Genomic DNA, 19,708 nt, shown 5'->3' with positions numbered 1-19,708 from the left:
ATTTAGAATCAGACATTTTATTTTATTTTTTATTTTATTCTAATCACAATATATCTTAACTTATACATAATCTTAATAAAATATACTTATGTATTTAAGACAACAACCAACCTAAAATGCAAATAAGAAAATTAATCAAAAATTAATATATTTACAAAAAACAAATATTATAGTTGAATTCAAATAAATAGACAGAATCCAATATGTCCAAATGACAACTAAATTGATTGTAAAAACAACAAAACTAATTAGATAAATATTTAATTAAAGTAATATTATATAATTAATATAAATTATACATACAAATTATAAATTAATTTAAAATTAAAAATAAATATCAATTAATTATTATATTATATTTATTTTATAAATATTTATGTCTGTGCATAAGCACGGGAAAATCACCTAGTTCCACATTAAACAAAAAAAAACAAAAGGGACTTATCAGTACTTTGTAGTGCCTAAAGCGAAAGAAATTATTTGGCGCCCCAAGTGATTCGAACCGCACACCCTTGACCAAAAAATTTCAAAATTTTTAACTTAAACTAAAAACTAAAAAATTAATAATTTAGTTACCATTTAAAATTATTTTGTAAATTTTCGTTATTTTATATATATAATATATATATGATACATATATAAACACAATTATATTTTAATATTTTAAAAATATATAATAGGCATAGATCTGAATTCTGATAACCGGATCTAAAATTTTACTATCCGGATACATAAAATCACTTTTCGATATAATCCATGTTGTAGAAGAAAAAAAATTGTTTCTAAAATATACATATTTCACATTTTCAATACATATGATAATGGTAAATTGTAAACTTCGAAGACATTAATTGTATTTACTGAATCTTGATTGGCTATAAAGTATGGAAAACAACTAATCACAAAATATACATTTAATGATATGTTTTCTTAATTTGTGTGAAAACTCTAAAACATACATCATTTAAAATCGGAAGGAGTATAAATTATTATATTTTTTTTAGAAATTAAACTTATATTTATATACTATATAATGAAGATTTAGTTTAAATAAATTCTATTTGGGTAAAATTTGTAATTTTTATAAAATAATAAACATTTTGGAACTAATATTATGTAGTAATAATATAACAGATTTAAATATTCTTTTGAAAGGAGAAAATGAGAGAAATTATTATAACAAAATACGAACTCATTTTGAAGGAAAAAAAGGTAAACTATTGGAGAAGTCCTAATAAAATAGATTATCATTTCGAACATCAAAAACCGGAACCCTTATTTTCAGATTTCCCGAAAATCCTCTCTTCATCAATGCTTTCAATTTTGTTTTGAACTCACAAACCTTATCCTTATTGCAATTTCTATTACCTCATAAATCTTCAATTTATATTTCAAAATGATATATCACCAAGCCTCTTTGATTCTCATCTCTAGCAAAGGGAACGTACGACATCCAAATATAACATATGTAGTAGGTTTATCAAGATAAGATTTCACGAAATATATGATCTAGAAAAAGTTATTCTAAATTAAACACTGGAGAATACAAAAAAAGAAAAATTATTAGGTTAAGCAAAAACCAAAACAAAAGAGAATCAACTAAGGCTGGAAACAGGTTTAGGAAGAGAATACATTTTTCAGTGGACCGAGCAAAGAAAGTAACCTTAGCGCCTTAGCGGTACTGGAGAACCCAAAAAAAAAATATATATATATATATATATATATATATATATATTTGCCGAGAAGCCTAGGTAGTCCGCGTTCTATCTTTTTAAATCTTTGTATTACATTCCTACTAACATTTAGTCGAGCCAAATCCGAAATTCTGGCTGTGTAGGTTTTGGGTAGAAAACTCCAATATACTTACTAAGACCCAATCTTTAGCTAAAACTAGGTGCTGAGACCCCGCGCAAACGCGGAGCTGGTTACTTTGAATATCGGTGGGGTGGTATGATTTACGGGATGTTGGTGTTGTTTAAGATTTATGCAAATTAAAAAATAAAATTTATCGGAAGTAAGACAACAAAATTGATCCTAGCTTTTGACGATTAACTCAAGTTAGAGACATCTTCCAAAACGGAAGGAAAATTCAAAAAGTATAATTAAGGTAAAATATAGAGAATGTAAAAAAAGCCTAAACATGAAACAGAGAGCGTGGAACAACGAAAATGGAAAGAGAAGAAGATGAAGAAGCTTACGTCAGGTATATGAAATTAAAAAGACAGATATTGTGACAGCGCAACACCAACTTATTTGGGGGTCCATATCAAGTTATCAACTCTGTATATATCCATTGTTTGAATAAATACTCGAAATTTCAAACTACTTGCATTACAAAATATTTTATTTTTTCAAAATACATTGTTTGCTAGTACTTGGTAGGGAGCTCAAGGACCGTAGTAGCATATATTAAAGCTACACTAATCTTCATCGCTATGATCACACATTGTCTACATCCTCAAGTTAGGATATTCCAAGTAACACTTCTCCTCGTCTTCCTCGTCACGGGTTCCATCTTCATCTTGTAAACTCCAAGTAACCATCTTCCAAAACGCAGCACTCCACTTCTCTTCCCTCTTCAGGCTTAGCGGTGGTATCTGACAAAATCCAGCCATTGGATTGAAACAGAGCTCTTATATTGGCTTTGTGGTTCATAAGAGTTTCAAGAATGGTGAAACTGGAAGCATCGTGGCGAGTGGCTCTCCTTCTAAGGAGATCTGCCCCCTGTATGAAATAGTTTAACAAAACATAAAGATTAAAATAGTTTAACAAAACATAAACGAAGGTTGACGTTTTTACATTATGAAAAAGTAATTGTGGGTTTAAAATGTTTGGGTTCAAATTATGTTGGGCTCTATGTCTAAAACATGATTTGAACTTAAAAACTGAAAATAAAAAAAACGTTAGGTTATCTTTCTTTTTTTTTCTCCGTCGTCAGGACAGCATCACTTGTGGGATCCCTGGCATGATTAGAGCTTAAGTTTGTGAGATTGGGGAGCGATAATAGTGTGATGCATTATTGAAGAGGATTTTACTTACATCAGTTAGGCTTCGTCCGCATCGTTCCATTGTCGTTGGTCCTCGGGTGCTTCGTCGTCGTCGGAATCTGCAAAAGAAAAGGTTTTAATTTGTTAAGTAAGATGTCTTTTATTTCTTTTAGATTCGGTTGCTAAAAACATAATTCATTCAGTTTTCCTGTTTTGTTTGGAGATTGCAGGGATGAAACTGTAGATCACAGAATCTTGTAAGAAAAACAGAAAAAAATCATTAGTTGTTCATAAAAAAACCCATAGACAAAACCAAAACAAAAAGATGAAGACACGTTTCATATATGAACAAAGAATAAGCAAAGCAGAGTTAAAGTGATAAAAAATAAGTTAGAAACAATCATCACCAGTTCATCAAGGAGGAGAATGGTGATGCCCATAAACTCTCCATTCTTGTTAATGTTCCTGAAATCCTAGAATCGGATGAGCCGACCAACAATGGACTTAGTGGACCTTCCAAGGCGGAGAGAGTTGAAGGTGGAGTAGGGAACGGCGGCTGAAGCGGCTGGAGCAGCTGGATAAGTCATTTTCGTGACAGATATGAGAAAGTAAAGCGATCGGAAAACTGAGAAAAAAAAGTTTGAGACAAGATGGAGCTTTTACCTCGAGGGATTCTATATATATGAGAGCTCTGAAGGCGTTAGAGGAGAAACTAAACGTTTGGTAGGCGCAAAACGTGCGTAGAGCTTTAAAGATCAACCATAATAGCTGATTGCCGGAAGGGGAATCGCAAGCGACGAAGGAGATGGTGAAGATGGCGGCTTCCCTAATCTTCTTAGCTTTGTCCGTATCACCACTTTGGACAGATACAAAGCTTAATAAACAGAAAATCAATAAGTCCAAAGTCCACTTTTTGTCGATGTCCATTCGTTACCCATCAATTAAAAAAAAAAAGAGGTGGAGTCCACAATGTTATATTAGTTTCCGACCTTTATAATATATATTAGTTTCGACCATCAATGTACAAAGTATCCTTTGGTGCAATGGTATAGTTGTGGGTGCTTATATCTCAATAACCCGGGTTCTAGTCACATATTTGACATTTTTTTACATTTTTAAAAAGTAGGACCCACAGATCGCGGATGTGTCGCATCAGGATGAGAGAAACTCTCCTATTATATAATAGATTAGTACATGTTTTATAGGTTAACTGTACCTCTCCTGATATGAGAAAACAATGATACATTTTATTTCTATAGGACCGTTTGTTTCTCAATGATTTTACAGCCAACCCAAATGACAATATTCACATCTAACTCTAATCCGCAATAAACCTGAATTTTTCATATCCACGTCTCCTGTTTCTGACATACCAGAAGAATCGAAGTACTTGTTCCTGTTTTTACATAATGAGATAGCTAAATACTTAACAATGCTAATCAAAAGCTAGACTGACAACATTTAGTTTCATATCTTTCAAACTCTTATCGCAAATCGGTATACAAGCTGCAACTATTCAACAAGTTCATTATCATCAAAGAGACCATCCATGGAAACATCTCAAAAGAAGTAGAGAGAAATATCAAAAGAGTAAAAGAAAACCTTCTCATTACTTCTTCTTCATCTTCTTCTTTTCCCACCTCTACTTCTACTGATATAACTGTAGTTAATTCTACATTGAAACAAGCAGCAACAAAGGTAAGAACAATCGTCGAATGAAATACTATAACAAACAAAAACGAAGAAAAGGCTTCTCTCATTCGTGGTTTCAGACATTGCAAGCTTACAATGCCATGACTGACTATCTCACCAACTAAAACAACAACAACACAAAACATGTTTTTTCTTCTTCTAAACCGATCAAAACTCTCGACGATCATGAGAACTCCCTACCAAGCTTCTGAATAGCAGAGAACATCTTCCTCCTGGACCCAACAGCAGTAATCCCCATATCTTTCAAATCATCCAAAGTCAACAAAGGCAAAACCTCATCATCAACCTCATGTATCTCAAACATAGGCCAGTATCTCCCTAACCCTAACTCTTGCAACCAAATCTTGACCCCTTCTCTACCGTAAAACCCACCACCACCACCACGGTCTCTCACTAAAGACTCCTCCTTTACCGGACTCTCTGAATCTTCTCTACTGAAATCCCTAAACCCACCTTCCAATTCTTCCCAATTGGAGCTTACCCGCTTCGCCGCACCTGCTGTAGATGACCCGACCCGTTTCTTGACCCGCCAACTCCCAACCACACCAAAAGAATCAACGTTTTCATCATCTAGGGTTCCGATATTCGTCAGGGCCCGAGTCCTCGTCGACGATTTGGTCTTGTTCCCCGTCGCCGTCGGTGCCCACTTCGGTTTCCTCGAGTGAGGATCGTAGTGATAGTCGCCGCCGATTTCGCCTAATCGAACGCTTGGTCTCCTCAGTCGTTTCGATCCGCCGCCGGGGATCGCCAGCGCTTCCGCTGAGGTTGAAGGAACCGAAGGAGTGACGCCGCCGTTTGGTTGCTGATTACTGTTGTCAGCTGGTTGCAGTTCCGCCATTTCTAGAGCTTTCTTGTTTCACTTTAGAAGCTAGTTGAGAGGACGAAAGGTCAAATCTTTTTGCTTAGGTATTTTAGGTTTTATCTGGAGAGGTCAGAAGAAGTGGGATGTGAGAAAAGATAAATCGTCATCAGGTGAATCGAACTAGGCCGAGGAGAGAGAAAGATGGGATGTTCTTTTTTTCTTTTTTTTACACGTACGCTCGTGCACAACTATGAGAGTTCTGTAATGAAAAGCAAATCCTTTCGACTTTCCGACACTTCCAATTTTTATCCCTCATATACATTTTTAGCTTAATTCAGTTGACGTTAATGATGAAAACGTCTTGTGCTGATTCAAAAGATGTAAGATTTTAGATTCCGCCAGCTAAAGGTATGTATATTTAATGATAAAGATGTTTTGTAAGTTAAGTGCATCAATAGAGTAGTATACTTGTACCATATAAGCTGATGATTATTCCAGTAATAAATAGATATTTTATGACAAAATGACCACACAAATCTTATTTACATTTATACTTTTTCTTTATTTGATCAAATATAATCAATAATTTTTAAAGCTAATCATGCATACAATTTAAATTAGAAAGATCCAAGAACTGTTCAAATAAATGTATATTGGTTAAGTGACATAAACTTTAGAATTTGATTTGTGTGTTGATGTCTTCTCTTAACGTGCAAAGAAAATTGTTCATGTATCTGTATGGTTATAGTTTTATAATGGATATATTCTTCAATTGAAAGGTTTGTGCGATGCAAGGAGGCTTGAATGGGCAGAAGTGTACCGAGAAATGGAGCAGCTACACAAGTGTCCTCCAACATTGTTACTCACTATTAGATGGGCTCTCAAAGACGAACCTAACAGAAGAAGCTTATGGCCTCACCCGAGAGATATCCATAAGAAGTCTGGAGTGGACTCAACGACTTTCAAAACGCTTTTACATGGATTAGCAATACATGTCTCCCCGGGTTAGCTCTGCAGCTAGCATGGAAATTGACGGCTGATGGTAAATCTCCGGATGAGCTCACGAGGAATATGATAATTTAGCGTGGGAAAGCTGAGAGGACAGTCCAGATGTTAAATCAAGTTTCACGTGGAGGAATAAAGTGGGTGGGCTGATGTTATCTCATACACAAACATGCTATGGGTCTATGCAAGTCTAATTTGTAGAGAAGGTGCAGTATTTCTTCTTGAGAGGATAATAAGTGAAGCGATTGTACCAACTACCAACTACCAAGTACTGCTACACGAAATATATGGGTTCGACGTTTTATACTTGATGACAACTTGAGCTCATGTGCCCAGTGGCAGAGCTATTATAGACAAAAAAAACATCTATGAGGTCTGAACCTATGACATGTGGATCAAAAGGAAGGATCTTAACCAATTTACCAATTACCATAATAACAACATGCAAAATATGCCTACAAACTTATATTTATAGACTTTACATGGGTCAGTTGACCACCATGCCTCTTAAGTGCCTCCGCCACTGCATGTGCCTCATGGTCAGTTTACCAAATGGTAACTCAAACTTGCTCAAATTTTCTGGGAACCGTTTGTTTCTTAGTATGACTAGAAGCATCAAAACTTATATTTATAGACTTTCTGGGAACCGTTTGTTTCTCACTGAACCCTTTAAGAAATCAAGGAAAATATTTGGATCCTTGAGAAAAATCAGTCGACTGTATTTTTGCTATGTGACAATACATTACTGAGAGATTGCTAAGCAAATATGATGAGACATATGCGTTTTGGTCAAGCTTCTGTTGCAATATGGTTATTTGATGAGCATTCTTTCACTCTAAAATCTGTTTTTTTTGGTTGTTGATGAAGATTTTTCCTTCTTTGAACCCAGCATTCTCATGGTGATAGACTATAGATGCTTTGAATCTCAAGATTCAACTTAACTGAAATTCAAAAGAAAGAAAAATATATCAAATAGTTTTAGAAATATTTTTAAAAGATTCCCTTTTTACTATGTCTAGAAACTAATATAAAGTAAAACATAATAATAATTAAAAATTGTAAATATTAACAATGATAATTAGTTATAAGAACTAACGCATTAATAATATCAACGTAACTGGTCAATGTGAGAAATAATGTGAATAGACACATAAAATACTAACTATTTTGAGTAATATTATAGAAATTGCTAAACTCAATACTAAAAAAATACTTAAACGTCGTTTAAACCAATTTCAAAAATTATAACCAATTTGCGGTATAGATGAGATTGTACCGATTTTCTAAACACCTCTAAAATGTGATTTCTATCATCATGTTGAGTTTTCTAATTAAAATACATTTAAATTTTATATATTTTTGTAAAAAAATAATTATATCATCAAAAATATGATTTATTATTTTCAAAATGATTTATATTTTTCCGCTAAAATATCATCCACATGTAGAATATCACCCACGCGGATTAAGTTGACACATTCAATTTAAAAATCATGAACCATATTAGATCAATATAATTTCAAACTTGGCTTTGAATTCAAATTAAATAATGAATATTAAATTATGTAAAGGGAAATATCCACCAGCACTTGACTGCTGGGTCCCACAGCCACGGTGTTCAGGTCACTTGGTTCTCCCGCGATGCTCGCAAATGGGTCTTCTCCGCTTCAAACGATGTCGTTTCGGGGTCTCAATTATTCCCAACACTTTTCTCCAAATCTCACCGAACGGTTTTCCTCTTTTGATTTTCTCGAGAAAATCTAGCTTTTTCCCGAGAAATTCGATTTTTTCTCTCTGATTAATCAGTGGATTACTGGTAACTTCACGAAACGTTAGTTATGGATCGGAGGAGGGCGGGCAGCCCAGTGTATGGTCGCCAGTGGAGCGACACATCGAACAGTACCGAATCGTCGTCGCCGACGATGTCTCCTGCTCACCGGAAACAACTGGGAGGCGTGGGAGGTTTCTCCACCGCCAAACGGTCTCAAAACGTTGCTGCCAAAGCGGCGGCTCAGAGATTGGCTAAGGTCATGGCCTTGCAGAACAAAGACAACGGAGACGAAGATGAGGAAGACGAGGATGAAGATCTAAGCCTCAGATTCGCACCTGCTTCTCTGAAACCCGCTCGTCACGCACCTTCTTCTCTATCCTCCACTGGGAGCAATAACAGCAACGGAGATAGTAAACCGCCGGCTGTTTCCTTCGCTCTCCGCAACAGATCGCCGTCGCCTGCGGTGAATTCCGCATCCCTGTTTCTAGAAATAGCTCAGATCAGTTTGATTTTGAATATGTTATGAACTTTGATTTGTTTCTTTTTTTATGGGTTGATTATAGTTAGGTAGGAACTTCGTTGAGCAAGTGCCTTCGGTGCGGTCTGCTTCAGCCGGAAGGCCGTCGATATCGACTAGATCCACGACTCCGACTCCTAATCTAATGCCCCCAAGCAGGGTGGCGGTGAAAGCTCCGAGTGCTATTCCTCCACTTGATCCTCCTACTAGGAACCGAGATAAAAGGTTGTTGCTTTTTCATTTTTCAACTTCTTAGACCATTGGAGTGAAACTCACCTCAATTTTTAGTATGCCTAGAGGAAAAATATAGAATTGGGTTGGAGATGGTTTTAGAGATGTGGTTAGTCAAAGCTTGATATAGAGAGGTTTATAATAAATGGGAAGTCAATGGCCTCCTTGCTCAAAGATATAGTGATTGCCCCTTTCGTCTAATGTCCAGATTTTTAATGTTCATAGGTTTTTTGCTGATCTACCATCAGTAAATTCAAAAGAAAAGGGTGATCAGCGGGAAGCTTCAGCTCTTCGTGATGAAGTATGTGATTGTTTCTTTTATCCTTTTTGGTATCTGGTCAATTTTCTGTGTTTGCATATTGGAATATTATAGTCAAAATCAGAATTTGTGCGCGAGTCGGAAGATGTCTTGACTTGAGGCTGATTAATTTTTAACTGCAGCTGGATATGCTACAAGAGGAGAATGAGATTGTACTGGAGAAGGTTTGATGTCTGACATTGAAATTTATTTTTAATTAATAAAGCTGTTCACCTCCGTTGTGCATAACATTCGCTCTTGATTACAGCTTCGCCGTGCAGAGGAAAAAAAGGCGGAAGCAGAAGCTAGGGCTAAGGAGCTTGAGAAACAGGTTTTGGAACCAGTTTTCTTGAGTAGTTCATTCTTTTTACTGATGTTGCTTCTTAAAACCCCTAAGGGAAAAGATTCGCCACTCGTTTGCACCCCTTTATTGACAATATTTATTAGACTCAAGTCAGCAATCGTTATCTTGTTGATACAACCTCCTGCCTTGTTGCGCTATCTATATTTTTAGGAGAGGACGTAAATAGTTGCCTAATATCTACTGGAGATGTTGAGTGTATACAAATGTTATGAACTTACTCTGACTTATATCTAGTATAAGCAGGCTTTGTTAAAATATAGGTGGTGATGCAGATTATATTTTGATAAAATCATTTACAAATGGACCGATCTATTCTCATATGTTAGCACTTGCAGTTTCAGTGATTTGCATATTTATTTACTTCAAATCGCCTGTGCTTTAGTATTGGCAGTTGTGCAAGGTTTCATTTGTTTTATCCTTTTCCCCTAAAAGGTTGCCTCTCTTGGTGAAGGAGTGTCTCTGGAGGCAAAACTGTTAAGCAGGTAAAAGCTTGTGCTTTCTTTTGCTTCTCTCTGTGTTTCTCTTTTCCAGAATCATGGGTGGTACTTATGATCGCTGATGTTGTTAATTGTGTCTTTCTATAGGAAGGAAGCAGCATTGCGTCAAAGAGAGGTTAGTGTGAACATAAATAACGTAGCTTATTTATGTAAAAAATAAATATTATTTAAGCTGTGGAGGAAAATGGTTCCTGTTACAGGCTACTCTAAATGCTGCTAAACAGAAAAACAATGGGAAGGATGATGTACTTGTTTCTCTACGGTCAGAACTTGAGGTAATACACTGGAGTATTGGTTTCATTTGTTGCAACATTTTTATTTGCATGATGAAACCTTGTCTTATTCGTCTCTGCTATGTTCAGAGCTTGAAAGACGAGGCTACTACCGCTGCAGAACGGCTTCAAGAAGCAGAGTCTGAAGCGAAATCTCTTCGCACAATGACTCAAAGGATGATTTTAACACAGGACGAAATGGTTTGTCGAGAAAGCCTAGGTCTCCTATTCTATCAATCATTTATAAGTTTCTGAATTTATCAATTATTGACTCATATAGGAAGAAGTAGTCCTGAAGAGATGTTGGCTTGCCCGATATTGGGGTTTGGCTGTGCAATACGGTAGGTGGCTTATCCATTTAAAAACAAAAGAGTTCAATCTAAACTAAAATAATAATCTGTTAATACATTTTTCACATATTTATGGTGTGGTAATTATACATGTAGTACATCTGATATGTGCTTTCTTCCAATTCTATCCTTTTGTAGACATTTTTGCGGATATAGCACTATCCAGGCATGAGCATTGGTCGGCGTTGGCTCCTCTTCCATTTGAGCTTGTCACCTCTGCAGCACAGAAGGCCAAGGATTTATCTTGGGATAAAGGCTCGTCTAAATTCTGCTTTAGTTTAAACTGTAAAGTATACCTTGCTTATTGTTGTTCCCAATGAAGCAGGTGGGAATGATCGGAATAGAGCTGCTAGAGATTTGAGTGATCTAACTGGAGAAGGAAATATTGAAAGTATGCTTTCAGTTGAGATGGGTTTGAGAGAGCTAGCATCATTAAAGGTGTCCGCTCTTGATTCTAAGTTACCTTTAACTATAGATCTCTAAAGACAACGTTTTAAAAATCTTCTTTTATGTTTAAATATTCAGGTTGAGGATGCTATCGTTCTTGCATTTGCCCAGCAGAGAAAACCAAGTTTGATACGTCAAACTGTTTCTGGTATGTATGGAATTACGAGCTTTTAACACCAAAATATATCCTTCACTTTCTCTCCGCTTCTATTCTTAAGATGTCTATGAGCATTGTCTTCTATAGAAACACACATAAGCTCTTATAATGAAGCTGCACCGGTTTCTGCTCAAAAGTTATCATTATTATTATTCAGTAATGGCATGTCTCTGGTCACATCCAGACGATGGTATATATATCTTTGGCATCCTGCAGAGCTAAAAGCAAATGTGATTATTTGTTTTTTCCTATGTCTTACAGATCACAAAGGTCATGGAGAATCCAGATTTGTAGATGCATATGGTAAGGAAAAAACTTTCAGGTTCTTTTGATCTTCTCTTTGTGATCCACCCTTATGTAGAGGTTCTTGGGGCGTCGAACCCTCAACCATTGGATGTTGATAGTGCGTGGAGTTGTCGATTTAGTAGAGAAAGTGGTCGAGAAAAAAGAACTTGGAGACACTAGGCCGATATATGCCTTCGTCGGACTAATAGTCACATGTCAATGTCATCAGCCATTTCATTAATTATTTTTTACAATATTCCCATCTTATTTTTAAATGCAGAATTGGGTGAAGCGGAACAAGAAGATGTTGCCTTTAAGCAGGTACTTTCTCATCATCAAATACACGTGTATCCTGATTGCAGTTGCTTAGAAAGACATGTAGAGCAATGGAACATACACGGGTTTCAATCAAAATATGGTCTTGATTGCTACAATTTCACATAATCCAGGCATGGCTGATGTACTTCTGGGGCAGAGCTAAGTTACTGGGTGTGGAAGAAGACATCGCAGAAGAACGTGTCCAGCTATGGATCAGCCGTAGCAACGGGAAATCAACTACTTCTCACGATTCCTTGGATGGTAAAAATCACACCTACTGACTTATCGCTTGAAAATCTTTTCGATTCACAATGATGAAGCTGAAATGTTTCGATTTTTCTTTGTCTTCCTTCAGTGGAAAGAGGATTGATAGAGCTAAGGAAACTGGGAATAGAACAACAGTTATGGGAAGCTTCTCGAAGAGAAATTGATCAGCTTCCATCTCCCACTTCTTCTCCTTCGAATCACGATCTCGATGCTGATCCATAGTTGAAGCTTTTTCCTCTCTTGTAATTTGTTGCTTCTTCCTCACTACGGTATATGAAATTTTCGGTTTGTATATTTCTTTCTTTTCATGCAAGTTTCACGAAGAATCTGTGTACTCTTTTTTCACACTCCGACTGTGTAAGCTTTGGTATTCTTAAATTCGCAACTTAAGTTCTACAAGCTTTGGTTAAAGAAAATAACTCGATTCAGCTCTGACCATGTTATTCTCATTTCATTTTTTCGTGTTGAGGGAAGCTCCCCATGGTTCCCGAGCAATCAATATCCAGAAACAATTTAAAAATGCAAAAACAAAATCAAATGAGACAGTTCAACCAACAACACTTCAAAGAGATGAAGAAAAATAAAATCTCTAGAACTCTCCTCTTCCCTTCTACAACACAGGAATTGGATCCTCCATGGCTTCTTCAGCAACAAAACCGTCACCACTTCCGTTCTTACCATTCAACACAACCACACTTCCTTCAGCATCAACATCAACAATCACAGAGTCTCCATCTTTAATCTCCCTTGAAAGCATCTTCTCCGCCATGCTATCTTCCAACAGCCTCATAATCGCTCTTCTCAGCGGCCTTGCACCGTAGCTCGGGTCGAACCCTTCATCCACCACTCTCTCCTTAAACCTCTCAGTCACTTGAAGCTCAATCTCCTTGTCCTTAAGCCTCACCACCACTTCTTTAAGCATTATATCAGCAATCTCCTTCACTTCCAGCTTCGTCAACTGTCTGAAAACAATCATCTCATCCAACCTGTTCAAGAACTCTGGTCTGAAATACTGTTTCAGTTCCTCAGTCACTAGGCTCTTGATTCTGTTGTAGCTGCTGTCTTTCTCGTCGTAGTCGAGATCAAACCCGATTCTTCTACCACCCTTTTCAATCACGCTGCTTCCTACGTTTGATGTCATGATCAGAAGCGTGTTCTTGAAATCAACCGTTCTTCCTTTGCTGTCAGTTAGTCTGCCATCTTCTAGGATCTGAAGCATCATGTTGAAAACATCAGGATGAGCTTTCTCTATTTCGTCGAAGAGGACAAGCGTGTAGGGCCTGCGTCTAACCGCCTCCGTTAGCTGACCTCCTTCCGTGTATCCTACGTAACCAGGAGGCGAACCAATGAGTTTCGAAACGGTGTGTCGCTCCATGAACTCACTCATGTCCAGACGGATCATTGCTTCCTCTGAGCCGAAGTAGTAAGCAGCCAAGGCTTTGGCAAGCTCTGATTTCCCCACACCGGTTGGACCAGAGAAGATGAAACTTGCTATTGGCCGGTTCGGGTTCTTGAGTCCAACACGTGCACGTCGGATGGCCCTGCTAATGGCTTTGACGGCTTCGTCTTGGCCAATGACTCTTGTGTGAAGAGTCTGCTCCATCTTGAGAAGACGGCTAGATTCATCAGAGGAGACTTTCTCTACTGGGATTCCTGTCCAGGTGGAGACAATGTGTTGGATGTCGGATTCAGTGACAGTAGGTCCCCCTTCCTCGCCAGCTTCAGTCTCAGCTTTGTTCACTTCTTTGCCTTTGGCTAAAACAGCAGCTATCTCGGCTCTAAGCTCTATTTCCCGGTCCCGGTGAGAACCAGCCTGTTGGAGAAGAACTCAGGGACTTCTAACAACTAATCTTGGATTCATCAATACTAAGAAAAACTCTAAGACAATACCTTCTCAAAGTCTTGGCCTCTTACAGCTTCATTCTTCTCCTTAGTGATCTGTCTGAGTTGCCTTTCAAGCTCTCTAGCTTCCTCAGGGACCTAAGTAAACAAAAATTTCCATCCTCAACCAACTCCAATAGAGATATATAAGTGGTAGCTTTCTGATAATGCAAGAAACATTCAAACACAAACCTGAGCGTGACGCAGCCTAACCCGAGATCCAGCTTCATCAATCAAGTCAATGGCTTTGTCGGGAAGAAACCGGTCACTGTTCATTCAAGAGAATAGAATAGGTTGAGAAATTGATTCAACATGTTGTGTGTTGGTGAAAGAGTGAGAATAGAGAAAACAAGAGTACCTGATGTACTGATGTGACAACTGCGCAGCAGCAACCAAAGCTTCATCAGTGTAGCGGAGCTTGTGGTGGATCTCATAACGCTCACGCAGACCGTGCAAGATCTGTATAGCTTCGTCTACAGTTGGTTCAGGTACTTTGACAGGCTGGAACCGTCTCTCCAGTGCAGGATCTTTCTCAATGTGCTTCCTGTACTCATCCAATGTTGTTGCACCAATACACTACAACAACCGTTAAAACAAAAACTTATTTATGGTTCTATTAGTTTACATTTTGACCAATAGAAAGAAAGAAATAAAATCAATCTTACCTGCAATTCACCTCTTGCAAGAGCTGGCTTTAAGATGTTAGCAGCATCAATGGCACCTTCAGCGGCTCCTGCACCGATCAGAGTGTGCACTTCATCAATAAACAGGATTATGTCATCACTTTGTCTGATCTCCTCCATCAGCTTCTTCAACCTTTCTTCAAATTCTCCACGGTACTTCGTTCCAGCCACAAGAAGACCCATATCAAGGGTTATCACCTGGACAAACAAAATGTAGGCGGTAAATACTTTAAAACATATATACATGTGCAAACTTCACAGCATCTTTAAAACAATGATCCAATGGGAGAATATTTACCGTCTTCCCCTCAATTGTTTCAGGGACATCTCCACTGGCAATTCTCTGTGCGAGTCCTTCAGCTATTGCTGTCTTACCAACTCCAGGTTCTCCAATAAGACAAGGGTTGTTCTTGGTTCTTCGAGCCAAGATCTGGACCACTCTTTCTATCTGTGGCTGCCTTCCAACAACTGGATCCAGTTTACCCTGGAACAGAGAGTTAAGACACACAAATTTCAGAAAAAAAGCATTCAATCAAGTATTAATATTACACTTGAGAGTTTCTTCAAGATGAATATTGGAGTAAGCTATTTTTGATTACCTCTTCTGCTAGTTTAGTTAAGTTGGTCCCATACTCTTCTAGTGTTGGCATTTTGCTGTTTCCGCTAGATCCTCCACCCACGCTTGCCGTCACTTCATTGTTTTCTCCCACCATACGTATAACCTGACAAAAAATATATATATATATACTCAAAATGTATTCAAGATATTGTTTACCAAAGACATTAAATGATTCAGAGTTTATGCATTTACCTGCGTCCGGATGTTGCTAGCATCTACACCCAAATTCTCCAGGACACGAGCTGCAACACCTTCCCCTTCACGAAGAAGACCAAGCAGAAGATGCTCTGACCCAATGTAGTTATGCCCTATTATCCAAAATAACAAAAACAAGTCAAAACGTGTTGAGTTTCATCAGTCAAGAAAGTAAATGGGATCATTTACCAAGTTGGCGAGCTTCCTCAAGTGAGAGCTCCAGGACACGCTTTGCACGAGGAGTAAATGGGATCTCCACAGCCACAAAACCACTGCCTCTTCCAATGATCTTTTCCACCTCCACACGAGAATCTTTAAGATTGATCCCCATGGATTTAAGAACCTTTGCAGCGATTCCAGTGCCTTCCCCAATCAGTCCCAACAGTATTTGCTCAGTGCCAACAAAGTTATGGCCAAGCCTCCGAGCTTCCTCTTGAGACAGCATGATGACCTTGATTGCTTTCTCGGTAAACCGCTCAAACATGGCTTTTGTTACACCTCGGCTAGCTTTTTCTCTCCGGGAAGAAGACATTTGAAGGTTAACCTTACCGAAAAAGTCGTGGCTAGGCCTTGCCACCCGATCCAGCGCATTGGAAGCCCTTAAACCAGAGAAGCTCTGGATACTCAAAACGGATGTTTGAGAAGTGTACATCATCTTCACACATCTTCTTGGTTTTCTGTAGTCTTCTGACTGAAAGTCTCTTCCGGAACCAAGTAAAGAACGGGATGTAGAATTAGCCAAGAGCCTAGCCATGATGCAAGAGTTGGAGGCTGCATTGCGTAATGGTAATAAGTCATTAGTTTTAGCTCTATACAGACTAAGACCACGAGGAAAACATCATAAACTCATTTTAAAAAAAAAAAACTAAAAGGCAATCAAAAAGCTTTGTGTAACCTTTCACTTATACTTGACCAAATCCAACAAGTGTTAATATGTTATCTTGCAATAGTTGAGTAAATCAGCAGCAAGTCAAAGGCTACTAAAGCTACTCATCCTCTTGATAGAAACAGCATAGGCACATAAAAATAGCAGAAGAGTATCACAAAGCTTAATCTCAAAAGCATTCTTAGAGGCAATGCAACCAAAATAGTAAAGTAACTTCAACTACCAAGCATTCATTTTATGAACAAATCGATACAGGAATTCACACAAACCCTAATCTCAAAGTCAGCATATTTTTTTTTCTCAAATCAAATGAAGAGTAGCCAGATTCATAAAAATCAAAATGAAACCACCAAAAGACTTAGGAGAAATAGAAAACTCCACCTTAAAAGTTCACACAGCAGAAAGACGGAAGCTTTCTTCTGTGAGAGAAAAAAAAAAACAAAAATTGAAGAAAAAGAAAGAGTGAGTAAGTAGCAAAGGAAAGGAAAGGGTTTTAAAGTTTTACCTATCTACTACGCCTTTGGCCCTTTGGATGGAGAAGTGCGAGAAAGCGAGAGAGAGACTCTCTTTTAATGGTCGGCCCGTGTGGGGAAGGAAAGAGATAGGAAAGCGAAGACGAAACAAATAAAGATTTCTTTCTTTCTCTCTTTTTATCGCTCTCTACTACAAGCATCGCCGCCGTTCATATCATCTCACCTACCTATTATTCACCGTTGGATTACTCCTGAGAGTTTTCCACCGTCGGATTAAATTACTAAGTCAGCCCCCACCCAATAATGAGAATCTCGGTCTGTAGGATAAGGAAGGAAAGGGTTCGTGTCGAGAGAGACCGGTTTTGTCTGGAAACCAAATCCAAAAGACATAAAATAAATAAACCAAATAAAACCGGTACTGTGACATCACACTTTTATTTATTTTTTTCATATCTATTTTCGTTGGCTAGAGAGAGAGAGATTAGTTGTCATCATCGACCGTTTGCTCTACTCTACCATTTGGGTGTGTTTAAACTTCCTTGACTTTTGATCTAATCATTTCTTAGTTTTCATCTCGATTTTGAATTGAGAAATGGGGATTCAGGATCTATGTCAGTTCGTCTAAACTCAAGGAATGTCGATAGACATCAGATCGATTAGTTAGTTTTCGATCTATTCTCTGTCTTTGCGTACAGTTTCGTGTTAATTCTGTCTTCCTACCTCTGAGTTTAATAATGGCCCAATCTTCAGTTTCTTTTTTTTGTCAACTTTCATAAAAGAGTCTTAATACTCTGTTTCTGACAAAGAGGTTACCCGTTTTAAGGAAAAAAGATCTTTCAATTTTTTTTTTTGAAAACGTTTCGTTTGCTTTCTAGTATCTGATAGCAATCAATGATTGGTCTTTTATAAATTTGATTTTTTTCCTATTTAACAATATCTTACGGATTCATGCGAAGGATAAGTGTGTTTTTTTTTTAATAAACGTTCTACTACTTGTTGCTTAGGGAATCATAATCAAGAAAGCAAAAAAAATGGAAGAAGAGTATGAGAGTCGTCGGTTAAGGAGATGGGAAGAGTTGGACACAGACATCTTAGTGAGGATTTTCCTAAAGTTCAGCGTCTTTGAGCTTGCTCGTGTTTGTAGTGTATGAAGAACTGCTTGTTGCCATCCCATCCTCTGGAAGACTCTTGATTTGTCACACATGAGATCTAGCTTCATCAAGATCCCACTGGAGCCTTATGTTTACGTCGAACGTCGCTCTGATGAGTCCCTCACTCGCATCCTCAAACTCTCCATGAATCTTAGCGGAGGGAACACGAGGACATTGGTTTTCCATTTCAACTTGTTCTTGAGTGATGATCAGCTTACTTACACCGCTGAACGGTAATGTCTTGTAACTGAGTTGAATCTTCTTCTTAATACTAAAAAAAAAAGTGTATCCGTTGTCTTTGCAGGTGTCCAGGGCTGAGACGACTCGTCTTACCAGCTTGTTAGATGGTATAAGTATGATGAAGATGACTGGAAGGTTGATGAAGTGAGCTCTCTTCATCTTTAATGTTTTTTCTCATATTATTTGTCTCTGTCAAACTTTGCTACTTCATCTTTTACTCTCTGCTGTTGTGTGTATATAGATAGATGTAGGCAAATGCCTAAAATAGTAAAATTTGTATTTTGTCAATACTATATATCACCAACCTTGAGAATAATAAATAATTTCAATTATTCTGAAAAGGCAATCAAGAGTTTGTTCCTAAGTCATAACAATGATTGTGAGAATTCAAGAGGTGATGCATTCAGTAACTTGCTTTCACTATGATCTGCACCCAAACTCTCCAAGACACGAGCTGCAACACCTTCCCCTTCTTCATGAAGAAGTTTAGCAGAAGATGATCTGGCCCAACGCTGTAACCCCCTAGAATGATAAGAAAGTGTGCAAGTTTTCAACACTCGAGAAAGATTATGTACACGTATAAAGAAGTCTCCAAGCCTAGACTACTAATAAATATAGAGCAGTTAAACTCTTTAGAGTCTACTCTATAATTTTCTTCAGTTCGCTTACAAATCTTAAGAGTTTATCTGATATATGGAAGTGAATATGTGAAAGAAGCTATAAGATTGTGTGAATACAGAATACATTACCAAACCATACAAAGGAAGATACGGTCTCTTCAATCCCCTAAAGATTGTGATTTAAAAAAAAAACTATGTGTCATTTCTACAAACATTTTCACTAAAAAATGACATGACACACTATCAATTATGACATGACTTATATCTAATTGTGACATGTACAATTATATTTAATGTTGATTTATATTTTTGGTAAACTTCTTACAATAAGACAATAACCAATAAATCATCATTAAACTAAATATGTTCAGATATTCAAATATAACATTAAATAATATAATAAAAGAAATATAACAATAGTTTACAAATTTTGAAATTTTATGCAATTTATTAAAAAATAATAAATTTTTAATCCTAATACCATTAGTTTCCTTTTGATATCGACAAATTTTAGAAATAATATTTAGTTTACTTTTTGATAATTATATAATTTTTCTAGCAAACTATTTTTCTTAATTTTATACAGGTTGATTTAATTATATGTTAACCAATATAAATAGATAAAAATCTATCTAAAATTATAATTTTAAATATATATATATATATATATATATATATT

The 19,708-nt window shown here is 37.1% G+C and overlaps 3 protein-coding genes and 1 pseudogene across 6 annotated transcripts; 2 read left to right on the top strand and 2 right to left on the bottom strand.

Annotated features, from left to right (window-relative positions):
- Positions 1–4,436: 4,436 nt before the first annotated feature.
- Positions 4,437–5,864, bottom strand: LOC106347460. The gene has a single exon (XM_013786995.3). It carries the CDS (start codon positions 5,536–5,538, stop codon positions 4,864–4,866), a length of 675 nt encoding a protein of 224 aa, XP_013642449.2. The 5' UTR covers positions 5,539–5,864; the 3' UTR covers positions 4,437–4,863.
- Positions 5,865–8,179: 2,315 nt separating this feature from the next.
- LOC111198613 (coiled-coil domain-containing protein SCD2-like) lies at positions 8,180–12,680 on the top strand. 2 transcript variants are annotated; one of them, XM_022687384.2, is made up of 17 exons: positions 8,180–8,741; positions 8,842–9,020; positions 9,252–9,327; positions 9,468–9,509; positions 9,593–9,655; positions 10,121–10,170; positions 10,273–10,300; positions 10,386–10,460; positions 10,548–10,658; positions 10,738–10,798; positions 10,964–11,062; positions 11,133–11,245; positions 11,333–11,402; positions 11,673–11,714; positions 11,977–12,017; positions 12,146–12,275; positions 12,370–12,680. In XM_022687384.2, the coding sequence occupies exons 1-17, from the start codon at positions 8,346–8,348 to the stop codon at positions 12,501–12,503; spliced, it is 1,710 nt and encodes a 569-aa protein (XP_022543105.1). In that variant the 5' UTR covers positions 8,180–8,345; the 3' UTR covers positions 12,504–12,680. The 2 variants fall into 2 exon arrangements, with proteins under 2 accessions (XP_022543105.1, XP_022543104.1); XM_022687383.2 differs by having other exon boundaries at positions 8,182–8,741; positions 10,946–11,062.
- Positions 12,681–12,705: 25 nt separating this feature from the next.
- LOC106430803 (chaperone protein ClpC2, chloroplastic-like) lies at positions 12,706–17,197 on the bottom strand. 3 transcript variants are annotated; one of them, XM_013871600.3, is made up of 11 exons: positions 17,051–17,157; positions 16,927–16,964; positions 15,849–16,430; positions 15,657–15,772; positions 15,445–15,567; positions 15,144–15,329; positions 14,828–15,043; positions 14,521–14,738; positions 14,355–14,430; positions 14,172–14,261; positions 12,706–14,094 (listed from the first exon to the last, which is right to left on the bottom strand). In XM_013871600.3, the coding sequence occupies exons 3-11, from the start codon at positions 16,411–16,413 to the stop codon at positions 12,892–12,894; spliced, it is 2,793 nt and encodes a 930-aa protein (XP_013727054.1). In that variant the 5' UTR covers positions 16,414–16,430; positions 16,927–16,964; positions 17,051–17,157; the 3' UTR covers positions 12,706–12,891. The 3 variants fall into 3 exon arrangements, with proteins under 3 accessions (XP_013727054.1, XP_013727055.1, XP_048638569.1); XM_013871601.3 differs by lacking the exon at positions 16,927–16,964 and having other exon boundaries at positions 17,051–17,197; XM_048782612.1 differs by having other exon boundaries at positions 16,927–17,078.
- A 577-nt stretch (positions 17,198–17,774) lies between these two features.
- LOC106347459 lies at positions 17,775–18,741 on the top strand (annotated as a pseudogene).
- Positions 18,742–19,708: the final 967 nt, after the last annotated feature.

The sequence above is a fragment of the Brassica napus genome, chromosome A6 (genome assembly GCF_020379485.1).
Source record: "Brassica napus cultivar Da-Ae chromosome A6, Da-Ae, whole genome shotgun sequence".
Taxonomy (NCBI): domain Eukaryota; kingdom Viridiplantae; phylum Streptophyta; class Magnoliopsida; order Brassicales; family Brassicaceae; genus Brassica; species Brassica napus.
This window is presented reverse-complemented; position numbering and strand designations above follow the sequence as displayed.

Excerpts from the sequence above, each read along its gene's own strand:
- LOC106347460 (XM_013786995.3), bottom strand. The coding sequence starts at position 5,538 with ATGGCGGAACTGCAACCAGCTGACAACAGTAATCAGCAACCAAACGGC.
- LOC111198613 (XM_022687383.2), top strand. The coding sequence starts at position 8,346 with ATGGATCGGAGGAGGGCGGGCAGCCCAGTGTATGGTCGCCAGTGGAGC. Across the intron at positions 9,021-9,251 it reads ACTAGGAACCGAGATAAAAG|GTTTTTTGCTGATCTACCAT; the intron begins GTTGTTGCTTTT and ends TAATGTTCATAG. Across the intron at positions 11,063-11,132 it reads GGATTTATCTTGGGATAAAG|GTGGGAATGATCGGAATAGA; the intron begins GCTCGTCTAAAT and ends CCAATGAAGCAG.
- LOC106430803 (XM_013871601.3), bottom strand. The coding sequence starts at position 16,413 with ATGGCTAGGCTCTTGGCTAATTCTACATCCCGTTCTTTACTTGGTTCC. Across the intron at positions 14,739-14,827 it reads TTGCAAGAGGTGAATTGCAG|TGTATTGGTGCAACAACATT; the intron begins GTAAGATTGATT and ends CGGTTGTTGTAG. Across the intron at positions 14,262-14,354 it reads TTAGGCTGCGTCACGCTCAG|GTCCCTGAGGAAGCTAGAGA; the intron begins GTTTGTGTTTGA and ends TTGTTTACTTAG.